The following is a 12,513-nucleotide window of genomic DNA, read 5'->3' as shown; positions in this document are numbered from 1 at the left end:
CAATACAAATTTCCATGAACACAGATTCACAAATAATGTGGTTTACTTGTAAAACACTAAGACTGATCATGAAGTTTAATAGGAACTTTCATGAACACAGATTCACAAATAGCATGGTTTGTCAATTTGACACAATAAGTCTGTTTTAGTTTGATAAGAACTTTGCTTCACATAGTTTCTAAGAACTCAACAAGATTTCCTAGACAAGATAGGAAGGGACAATATAACCTGGGAGGGATAACCTCTTGTCTGCACCCATCATTCTGAAGGTCCACGAGGAAAGAAGACATAATACTCAAAAATTCTAAATAGACATCAACATCCTTTGGCATTGTGTACACAGTACTTCAATTGTACTTTCTCTGAGACCATCTACAGAGTCAGACAGAGATAAAGCTACAGAAAGTGACTGGTTTCCCTCTGAGTTTTTGATACAGCAATACTCATCTTAGGAGATTTTCTCTATAATTTTGAGAAAGTGGGGGAAAATGGTGTTGTTCAAATGCAATCCACTTGGCTTGTTAGGACACAGAAATAGAGCTGAAGGACTGTCATTTATCCAATGGGGTTCAAAAACATGAATGAATCCCATAACTCAAATAATGATATATCTGTGTAGTAGCAGTAATACAGAGCACCACTAATCAAGAACTGCAATAGGAGGAATACTTCTAGTATTTGTTTCATCCTGGTTTTGTCATACAATTTATTTAAAATTTCTTTTCATTTTACACATTGATACACTTGCAGTATGCTATTACAAGGGCAGCTATTGATTATAGCACAGTTCAAACATACAGTGTGCTAGATCATGCCCTAAACTGTATGGACAGGGAAATATAGGAATTAATAAAATATTACCACAGCATTAATACTCACTTCCATAATTCTTCTTTTGATGAATCATTTATTTATTGCAGCCAAACAGATAACCAAGCCAATTTTTAATCCTTCCCATGAACTTTCTTTAAGTTGTACATTATTAGAAAGTTAATCTAGCAATGTATGCTTATAACTGCAGTGTCTCTGTTACAAATCCTACTTTTTGCGGTTTAATATCTCTAGTTTAAATAATATTAAAATAAAACTTGGTTTTTGGCCCAGATACATGTTTGTTATACAAAACACTTATTTATATAAGATTTACTTTTAATATAAAGAGCAGCGAGAAAATTAAATTTTCAAAGATTACTGTTTTCTTTGACAAAAAAGATATTCACAAGTATACCTTTGAGAAAATTAAACAATTCAATGTCTGAATTGGAAAAGTGGCCTTAGTCTTTGGGAAAATTAACTCCCTATAGTATTCTGGTTGGAAATCCAATTGCAAGATATTCATCACCCAGTTCGTTCTTCTGATACCACACAAATGTAGAGGTCCTTTTTGGGACTTTTGCAGTATTTTAGACATGTAGTCTTAAGGCAGTTGTTTTTTTCAGTTTTATTTCTTTATCATTTCCACAATTTCATGGGTTTTTTTTTTGTTTTGTTTTGGGTTTTTTTTTTTTTTTAGTTCTATGAGGGCAAAGAAAGCCCAAAGTCATGATGACCTAATGTTAATCATATTAACAATTTCAGGGTAAACAATGTTTTTTTAAACTGCAGGTTTATGTGTGACATTATTAAGGAAAGTGTGTTCATATCCACATATCCTTTGTCTTATTTTTTTTCTGTTTTTCCTTTATATTCCTTTTTTTTTCACTTTAGGAAAGACTGTGGCAATAAACCAGATGTTGCCATATAGTGCTGACAGGAATAAGACTGATCACAGAAGAAATTGTGCATGCTAAGGGTTAGGTCATGTCTCAGATGTATGAACATGCTCAAGTGAAAGGTGACTCCTGCAGTTGAGCCTTTTCTATGACTTCCCTGGGATTTTAGGTCCAGGTGTAAAGAATCAAGCAGGTGTGGGAAGGACTTCACTAATATGCCAGCTAGAACATCTGAAAAGGCACAGTGATATTTATAACCTGCTATTCATAGGGGCCACAAACTTTTTTCTTGCCTTTTGCTAGCTAAAAAATGCTGATGTTTGCATTTTCCGTGTGCTTCTTATCATTATATGTCATTCTTTACTGAGAATGGGGTTCCAATACCAAACTCTGTCCCAAAGGAAAAACAGCATCTAGATAACAGAAAAAAAAATTATAGAAATGTACGCACACAAGAATTAGGAAGAATTAAAATCATCTTAGCAGAAATAATAGTATAATTTCTTAAATTCTGTGCAGCAGAAATAATAGTATAATTTCTTAAATTCTGTGCAGTTTGCTTTCTACAAACTGTAATTAAATATTTAAATAACAGCTTATTTCTGTTATTTAGGTAATATAACAGAAAGCTTTCTTATCCTAACTTACCCAGTTATCAATCAGCAAAGATATTACTAGAGTAGGCTACTATCATAGATGTATAGCAAGATCTTAACTCTTTGTGATGATCAAAACCCAGGCAACTATTTGGATCACTAGTTGCTAGTCTGGGGAAAAGTGTTTGCTTGGGTGTTAGCTTCCTTTGTCTCACAGAGTCTCCATAAAAAAAAGTTAAAAACTTTAATTTGAAAAATATTTCTTCAAAATACACTAATAAAGTAGACAGCATATGGTATGAGGTGAAGTCCTCACCTTAAGTGAGTCCTCAAGTGAGTGTGTCTGATAACAAAGTCAAAACTGATTTTTTATATAGCAGGAAGTTAAAATAAGCAAACCAATGCAATAAGTAAAATATGTATATTAGTAATTATATTAAAAAAATGGTAAGTGGTTAATAACCATGTCATGAGACCACGACAAATACTGCAAACTAAAGGAAAGAGTTTCTAGAATATAAAATGTGGTCTGATTGTCATTGTTAGATAGGCAATTGTGTTGTGGGTGAAATTTTAGTTTTAAAAAGATGGTCCTGTCTTAAAACAACATTTCCATATCTGAGATAGTAATATAGGGTTTTTTTCAGTACTGAGCATAGTTATGCAATATTGCATAATACATTTTGTCAGTGAAACTCACTTTTTTTTTCCTTCCATATAATACACTATTAAAATAATTTTCTGTATATCATTTGGCCATCGTTTTTGTTGCATAGAACTAGGAAGTTCACCTTAAACTCTGAAAGGGTACTGAAAAGACACTCCCATATTCCACTAGCTGCAAGACTCCTTGGAGAAGGGCACACTTACAGATAAGTGTTGGAGCTGAGGGTGTTCTTGGTCCATATGCCATATTAGCCCATAAATCTATAGGCTCAAATTATATCCTATTTAGACTTTTCCCCCCTATTTCCCTGATTTCTCTGCTTTTTTCCCCTGCCTCAACTGCAGGATGACACAAGATCTGCAATGTTGAATCTATGCTTCTTGGGAATTCCTTTGCTTCTGTCATGGGACTTCTGCCAGGTTGATTAAATCATCTGTAACTCAGTAGAAGAGTACAAAAATTGCTGATAATGGGCATGAACCTACATCTGTATTTGCTAGATATTTTCAATTCAATTATTTCCCTTGATATAAATAGAACATGTGTTAATAGTACCTGTCACTCCTTTATAGCTTTCTGCATAACAAGAAAATCCACAGGAATAATAGGTGCCCTTTTGCATATTCATATGATAACCCTAAATGTTAGACATAGTCAGAGAAGATCACACTGAAAAGGAATGAAGCTTCTAAGTATGAGATAGATTCTGGTTAGACCAGAAGAGTTGCATTACAAGAGGGACAGATCATAGATGGAGTACTTCATAAAAAGCATTGCATTGAGATGTACTAAATGCAATATCTCCATTTTTATTCCGTATTTCCATTCTTTATTTACTTACACCTAAAACCAAATCATTACTTTATGTCAGGAAGTCAAAATTACCAGCATCTCTGAGGGAATTAGTAATCATGCATTTGCTGTTCTGCTGGCATAAGCCTCATGCCACAAGTTGCAGTTATACTTTTCTTCTGGTCCTTCTCATTAGTCAGTCTCTTTCATGGACTTAGTGTAACATTCTGTGCAGCTTCTGTTAGCCATAATTTCAACAGACTACAAATATATTTATTAATGAGGGTTTTTTTTTTTTTTCTTTTTAACTGCACTTATAGAAGAGAGAGAAGGAACTTATTTAATGAATTTTGATCTGCAACATATAAAAACATAATGCTGCTCAGGAAGAAATTGAAGTGTATTACAGAAAAAAAATTAACAATAAAATGTAAGAAGTGTCCATATTAGACTGACTTGGCTCCTGCCATGATGTCTTATTTTGGGATCCAATTAGACTGCTTTGTTCATTTCAGACTGCTTTTGGAAATTCTACAAAATTTTCAATAGTATTAAAATTTTTTTGCAAAATATGTATTGAACTGTGGTTCAGCTACTCTATGACTGGAAATTTCTATTTGTGCAAGTGACTTGACAAACTGAATGAACCAGTGTAAATCTGCTGGCCTGCCCATGATTTATAGTACTTTATATATAATTTTAACAGATGCTTTGTTTTAAACTAAACTGGTGTCTGCAATTTTATAATTAGAACTTCTTTAACTCTTGTGCATTTGACACCATCTGCAAGGATTTAGTGCTAACTGGATGTATTGTGCATCCAATGCTTTTCAACATAGGGTGAATTCAATTTATTAAATCTTATTCTCAGAATGAATAATACTACCCTTTTGTTTTCAAATATGTCAATTTCTCTATCCATCCTTAGTATTTAATCAGCAAAGATAAACACATTTCATTTGGTCTTAACTGTGTGCCACAATAAGAGAAGAGACAAGAAAGCTAATAAAATAAATTGTTTAAGTTATCCAGAAGATAATGCTTTTGAGTTTAAAATATGTAACTCTATTTTTCAAAGTGGATGTTGATTTAGGCTGTGGCTCTCTGAAAAACACAATTTGCAAGGGAAAGCTAATAAACTGCTTTAGTGGCTTGAAGAATTGGTGATTTTCTCTCAATTGTTTCCCTCAGTCACTGTTTGTTTTGTTTATTACAGGATTCTGTTTCGAAGACAATAATGTATAAGGGTTACATCTGGTGTGTTCAAAAACTAGTGGCACAAAATGCTGAGATGGCCTGGGGTGAACTGCACTCTGAGAGCAGGCTTTGGGATAACAAATTGCCTTTGCATGAGGGCCATGGCATATAGAATGACTTACAGAGGTGTGTTGTCAAGGCAGAGGAGGTGAAAAAAGGGTGGTCACAGGGACTCAAAATTTTTATTCCCCCTCCTGGTTTCTTCGACCTTCATTTTTCTTTTTTTTTTTTAAGTCATTTAGTGACCTGAGGTGAAATGGACAGGAATTGACAGCACACATGCTGCTGCTGGCAGCAGAGTCACTGCAGTTGCTCCTTGGACATGAAAGGAGGGAAAAAAAGATGAAAGAAACCCAGTTGTTCTCTAAATATAACACATGTAAAGATAATATGTTTGCTTCAGTTGAAACCAACCCCTTTTTCCTGTAGAAAATATTTCCCTCTCCCCACTGCAGTTCAGGAATGAGGAGAGATGATTTTTTTCTCCCCCTCTCCTTCTCCTTGCTTGCACAAAGAAAACGTGGGTTGATACCATTTTTATTGTTCTGCTGGGGTGGGTTTCAGACCTCGCATTAGCATTTTGAATGTCTAATTGAATTCGGGGGCTGTGTTAATCATCATGTTTTGTTTAGGGGTGGTTGGTGAAAGGTGCCACCAAACGACTGCTTTGGCTTGGGGTTAGCTTGGTGCTGCCACCCCAAGAAAAAGACTCGAGAAGGGGGAGGGAGCCAGGGAAAGGCGAGTTGGATGAGTGATGTCTGGAGGGCGAACTCGTGTGTCTCTTTGGTGATGTGTGCTGCTGTACTGAAATCCACCCCTCTGCTGGAGCTAAGGCAAGAGTTGGAGGCATCTGATGCTGCCGTTTCCAGGGTGAAATTTCTAAGGCTGATAGCTAAAAACAACAAGCAAAAAAATCCCAAATCCTCAGCAAAAATAGCAGTCAGAACAGAAGATCCGGCATCTCCCGGTCCAACTGGCATAACCCAGGCAGACATTTGAGAACCACATGCTTTTAACCTAGCCACACACACGAAACGGGGGGGCGGGGAGTGGAGAAAGAAACGGACCAAAAAAGACACCACAACTACAGAACATCACATTTCTCACAAAAGGCCAGAAACAGAGCCGGTAGGAAAAGGGAAAAAAAAAAAAAAAAAAAAAAAAGAGAGAGAGAGAGAGAGAAACAAAGCCTCCCCCTCTTCCCCCGATGAGTTTTTCGCAGTGCTCTGGTGAGGCTCGGAGGTGGCTGGCAGCGCAGGGGGCGGCTGCTGCCGCGGCTGGCGGGGCTCCGCGCAGCAGCGCCCGGACGCTCAGCACCGCCGCCCGGACAGCTCCGCGCCCGCGCCCGCCCTGCCCCACAACAAGTCCCCGCCGCTGTCCGGGAACTCCGCGGCGCGCTCCTCGCGGTCCCGCTGCATTGTCTCCTCACGGAACCGGCCGACAGGCGTAATTACCCCCGTTTCCCCCACCCCCTCCTCTCTCTCTCCTTTGCAGGAACGACTCTTTGGGAACCTGGTCCACCCAGGGATGTAAAACTGTGCTTACCGATGCATCCCATACGAAATGCTTATGTGATCGTCTCTCTACCTTCGCCATTTTGGCTCAGCAACCTAGAGAAATAGTAAGTAACAAAGAGGGGGGGAAAAAATCCAGTTTTAATGCAAAAGGGAATGCGGGGGGGACTGCGGGGGCAGGGGGGACCTGGTCCAGCTTTCTTCTCAGGTATATTGCAGACGTTGCATTGAGGAATTGTTTAATATTGCAGGTAGTCAAATGTTAGTCTCCTGGTGTCTTCAGTGTCTCAGATAAATGAATTCCAGATTCTGTGATACAACTAAATCCTAGTGGAATTTGCATGCTCTCGAACTCTATAATTTTTTTAGAGAAAGCCTTGTAATTGTGGTGCAAATGTGTAGAAAACTTTTGTATTGAACGATTAAGGGAACGTACAGGTCTCTATTATTGCTCTTGGTAGGAAAGCCCTAGATACTGTAGTTAAACAGATTGCAGATCTGCATTGGACATTTTCAGCACAGATTTTCTATGTAGTCTGTTGATATGATGTAAGAAAAATAATCAAGTTTTCATGAGAAAGAGGGGGCATTAAGTGTATGAGCAGACACTCCCAATATTATTGAGTGTAAAAATAGCTGTAAAGCAAATATTTGTGAAGTTATCTTGCTAAAGCATGATTTCATTTTCCTGGTTTTGGAAACATATGAACAGACTCTTTTTAATAGCAAAGTAAATCCATTTGGAAAAAAAAAAAAAGTGGTTGAAATAAAATACTACTTTCTGCCTGAAATCTGGCCTAAAAGTATATCTGTCTTATATCCTATTTGGGTGACAAAAGGTATCTTGATAAATGTAATTTAAAATATATCCCTGAGGCTTAAAAAGCATTTAGGTAAACCAGGCATGATATCCTTTAAAACTTTTAGATCTACATTTTTTCCATATTTATTAGAAAAACCCATGTCTATTTCAGAACATGAGCACATATATATAAAGAGGAAAAAACTGACCTGATATCTGTGGATAATAGTTTCCCTTACAGCAAGGAAAGCTAGTTTGTTTTCAAGGTCATTAATTTATTTTCATTTTTATTAACACACAGAGTAAAAATGAAATAATTCTGAATTTGTAGCTTCTTTATGAAGGCTTCTGATACTGTTGCTATAGATATCATGCCATTCCTTCTAGGCAATCATAGGCCCAAGGAAATTAAGCATGTGAGAATAGTGGATTGAAGTCAAAGTTATTAAAAGTCAGAAAGTTTGGTCATTCTGCAACAAGCATGAATCAAATTATGGGACAAATTACTGGATGATCTTCAATATATTAGAGTGAAACCAAGCTGTATATTTAATGCACAATTATAAATATTGCTACTTCTAAAGAGAAGTATATCTTTTAATTGGTGTTAACTGGAGAGTCATTTAAACTTGTGCTATCATAGTCTCCTGTTACATTGTAGTATTACTAGTTTATTTTTCAAAGTATCATGCAGGTATTACAAGGCTCAGAGGACTCTGAGGAATGCATTAAGCAGATCTCACAGTTATGTAGGGATCAGTTTTGGAATTAAGTTGATTTCTTCTTCATAACTAATATTATTGAATCTGTCTGTGGTAGTTTGTCTGCTTTTAATTTTGCCCTTTTTGCTTTTTTTTTTTTTTAATTTGACTTGTTGATTTAAGTGCTGGAGTATGTTTTTTCTTCATGGTTGCCTGTTGTAACTTACAGATCATGGAATCATCTGGTACACCCTCAGTGACCTTAATAGTAGGCAGTGGTCTTTCCTGCTTGGCCTTGATCACTCTAGCAGTTGTCTATGCAGCATTATGGAGGTATGTAATGGGTTGAGAAAGCTAAATGTAAATACATTATATTTATTTGAATTGCAGTTTAAAGAGAGCATTAGAGCCCACATTAATTGTTTGGAAAGTGAGGGAAAAAAAAGAGGAAAACGTAGTGCATGCTTTGATGCATTTGTTGATGTGATTGATCAGTTTTACTGTTTTGGCCTGCTGATGATGATATAGCCCACTCTTCTCTTTCTCTGCTTCAGTGGGGAGGGTATTCCTGTTTTGGTGTGGTATTCATAGTGCTAAATGCAGGATTCTTATATATGATATATTTCATATGAGGCTTCTGGCCTATACCTTTAGCTGTTTTTCTCCCATTTACATTTTTAAACAAAACTTGTAAATAAAATAATATTGAAGTGGCACATTTAGGGAGGTTCAGTCAACTGATTTTGAGTTTGTTCACATCAGTTATAAGTTTGAATAAAGACCATAAAATTAAATAATAATAAATAGTGTGATGGTACATCCCAGTGATTGATTCCATCCTGAGTATACAATATTAAAATACTATAGTGACTAAAAGTGCAATAAATACTTATGGAGTAAATTAATCTGAGAAGTAATGAGAAATAGCGTAATGTCTTAGTGTAGAAGAAACAGAAAAATAAGATGAAAAGTCACGCAAAGTAATAAATGTTTTTTAAAAGTGAACATGGATTCTCGTTTCACTTTTTTCAATAATTAAAGTAAAATAGGTTCTTATGAAAGTAATAAGAAACAAGAGGATAAAACAATAAATTCTTGAGTAATATAAAATCAACCTATAGAATTTTGCTTTTAAAAACAGCTTGATAATTTTACACCCCTTTCTCACCCCATCACTCTTATGACTCTTAGGATTAGAAATATATATATATAATTCTTAAGAATATCCAGTTACATAAGTTATGATAAAAGACTATAAAAATTATCAGTTCTTGTCTGTCAAAACTAAGAATGAGAGCATTTCAGGCTATAATTCCCATCTGAAGAATTATAGTGTTATTTTTGCACTCCCTAATATATTTAGCACTTGGATAGAAATATTGTCATGCTCAGTGTAACTGGTCTACTCCATTATTTAAATTAGATACAAGGAAGAAGTTCTTTACTGTGAGGGGGGTGAGGCACTGGAACAGGTTGTTCATAGAAGTTGTGGGTGTCCCGTCCCTGGAAGTGTTGAAAGCCAGTTTGGATGGGGTTTTTTAGCAACCTGTTCCAGTGGAATGTGTCCCTGCCCATGGCAGGGGATGATTTTAGGTTCTCTTCCAACCCGCAATTCTATGATTCTATGATTCTGTGAACTTCTAAGTGGAGATAAAATGCTGTGTTATGGCTTAAGTCAGTGCCATGAGCCCCTGTTGCACTGTATTTACTCAACCACTAAGGTCCTTTGTAATCCATGGGCACTCAGTGTTGGGAATTGGCCCAAGTGAATCAATAGTTAGCAAGTTAGAAAGCAGCAGTGTGGTCTCTGTGTGAACAAAGGCACTGGACTTCTTGTATTTGTTTGCAAATACATAGAACTAGCCTTAAGAATGTTGCTATTTTTTAAGGAAAAATGTGAATTGTGGTATTAGGGTTGTTCTGTCTTACTGAAAAAAACGTAATTCTGTATCTCTTGATATGCAAGCGAAAAGGACTATAATTAATTTCATGTCCAAAGCTCAGCATTTCTTGTGGGTTCAACAGCCTTTTTTATTACTTCCTCAGAGTCAGCTATGGGTGTACATCTCAGGAGGAGACAGCAATATGAACTGAACTCCAGTGAGAAGCATATAGTATTGGTTGTAGAATATATAAAGATCAGGTCTTCAGAGGAACTGACCACCCTTAACTTTCATTTATTTTAGTAGTCAGCATTTACTGTTAACAGCTCTAAAATCAGGTCAGAAAGGTACTTCAGTTGTAAACATAATCATTCTCTTTTTGTGCTGTAGAATATAGAAAGGCTGTATACAGAAAAATGAGAACACTTGCATTTTGAAATCAAATATGTGATAAGACTTTTTGACTTTTTAATCTTAAAGTATATGATAATTTTGCAAGGGTGACTGTGATGTTCGCTGCTATAATTTAATCTTTCTGTACACATTTGGATATTTTTTGGCATTCAGTCTTATGAGGATATTACAGTACTATTGGAGCATCAAGATTAATGTTACCCTTATCCCAATAACATGTTTCAAAATTCACTGCCATAGTATCATCCACCAGCCCGCATCATATTTATGCATTGTGGCTCAAATCTTCTGTTTATATAAATCACCATATTTTTTGCTGAAGTTAGTAATTATGAGTGGTCTGTGCCAGCTGTGGATATTCCCAGGGACAAGCAGAGAGCATAAGAAGTTCCTGACATGAATGCATGTAAGCCCATTATTATCAATATGGTATTAGAACCATGTTGCCAGCGGTTTTCAAAAGAATCATTGGTAAATTATTTTTAAACTACATCAAGATACTAAGAGGAAATTGTGGAATATCTATCAAAATATCAAAATATCAAATATCATTTTCATGTTTATATTGTTATAGCTCTCTAATACTCTTTCTGAGCACATGAAAGGGAACACCTCTCTTTCAGAGTATCTACAATATTTAATGCAAGAACTAAATCAAAGCTTTGTGTGACTTATTAGTTGTTTTCCTGTACTTTTTTTTTTTTTTTAAACAGGTACATCAGATCTGAGAGGTCCATAATTCTAATCAATTTCTGCCTGTCAATTATCTCATCAAATATCCTTATCCTGGTTGGACAAACTCAGACACATAACAAGGTATGAGATGGATTGCATTAAATTTTCCCATAAAGTTTAATATCATTGTTTTATTTGTTTTTAGCTTAAAATAATTACATCCATTTAGTCCTATACTCATAGGACTTGGTGGTTTTGGTAAAATATTAAGAGACAAGGGAAAATATTTAACATCTTGCATAGTCTTCATTTCCCTTTCAAAAATCCCTTTTGGTATTGTTCCCTCTAGATAAGCTGTGTTCTCTGGTAGACTTGTGTGTTTTCTAACTAAATTTCAAAGCAAAAAAGTTCAAAGGCTCAACATCAAAAGCACAAATTCTGGTTCATTATAATAGTTGTAATAGGATTGCGCTACAGTGTTTTTGTCTTTTTATTAACACACTGGTACTCGAAAGGCAAGGAGAAATTGCTTAGAAGTTGGAGTACGATTCTTGAAAATGTGCAGAAACAGACATTGTAACAAGCCACAGAACAGTTAGATCTCTGATTGATGTAGCTATGAGAAAGTAATAACCCTGCATACCTTACTTAGTGATGTAGTGCTGATTTAATAATCTGTTCTCTGAACATCATTGTCATTTGTGCCTCTCCTGTAGAACAGCCAGCTTGCCAGTTTTTGAGGAATCACCCAGTGCCTGGTGATGCTAGGCAGCTTTCACAAGTGTCAATAAGTGGTTGCTTAAAATCAACCATAACTGCAGGTTTGCTTGGAATAAAAAACAGTGCACAATTGGTTAACTGGGCAATATTTGATAGAATGCTGTGAAGTTTGGAGCAAGCAAGTGCTTATAAAGTAGTTCTTTTTCCTACCATTTTAAACTGCTTAATGCACTGTTCATCTTAATTTTTCTAATATCAAATGAAATAATGTTCATCATCTGCTGTAGGAACTGATGTTTCTACAACAGACCTGTAATTAATCATTACTTCTTTTCAAATAAGTGCTTAGCAGTTTAGCTGCCAGAATTCTCATAAATTCAATGCAAGTCACATAGCTGTGCTTTGTAAAACATATCCAAACCAAGCATAGTCATTTCCAGCACCTATGATAAAAAAATTACTGAAGTCAAGATATCAATATGCTTTTAAAGTTTTGACAGTGTGCAGAGGTGCAAATAAACAAAATATGGAGTTCCAGAAGAAATCCATGTAACTCTAACAAATTTTATTCAGAGGGGGAAAAACAATGTGCTAACAACTTCAGTATACCAGAGTACAGAATTAATCCTCCATGGAATTCTATACATAGTCATATATACTATTTTATTATGCATTTCAAGAATAGATATGGTTCAGTAGCTGCAAGTTCCTGTGTACATTGCCACTGTAGAATCAGAGTTTGAGGGCATCAAAACAACTGTGTTTGCTATCACATTTACT

At 35.8% G+C, this 12,513-nt stretch overlaps 1 protein-coding gene across 1 annotated transcript in view; it reads left to right on the top strand.

The window, feature by feature from the left end:
- Positions 1-12,513, top strand: part of ADGRB3 (adhesion G protein-coupled receptor B3) — a 446,982-nt gene that overhangs the window by 344,009 nt on the left and 90,460 nt on the right. Inside the window, exons 17-19 of the mRNA XM_053938382.1 lie at positions 6,519-6,645; positions 8,271-8,374; positions 11,052-11,154. Of these exons, the coding sequence (XP_053794357.1) occupies positions 6,519-6,645; positions 8,271-8,374; positions 11,052-11,154 (334 nt within the window). The remainder of the gene's footprint in view (positions 1-6,518; positions 6,646-8,270; positions 8,375-11,051; positions 11,155-12,513) is intronic.

The sequence above is a fragment of the Vidua chalybeata genome, chromosome 3 (assembly GCF_026979565.1).
Source record: "Vidua chalybeata isolate OUT-0048 chromosome 3, bVidCha1 merged haplotype, whole genome shotgun sequence".
NCBI classification, from domain to species: Eukaryota; Metazoa; Chordata; class Aves; order Passeriformes; family Viduidae; genus Vidua; species Vidua chalybeata.
Note: the sequence above shows the minus strand (reverse complement) of the source record. Positions and strands in the feature narration are given on the sequence as shown.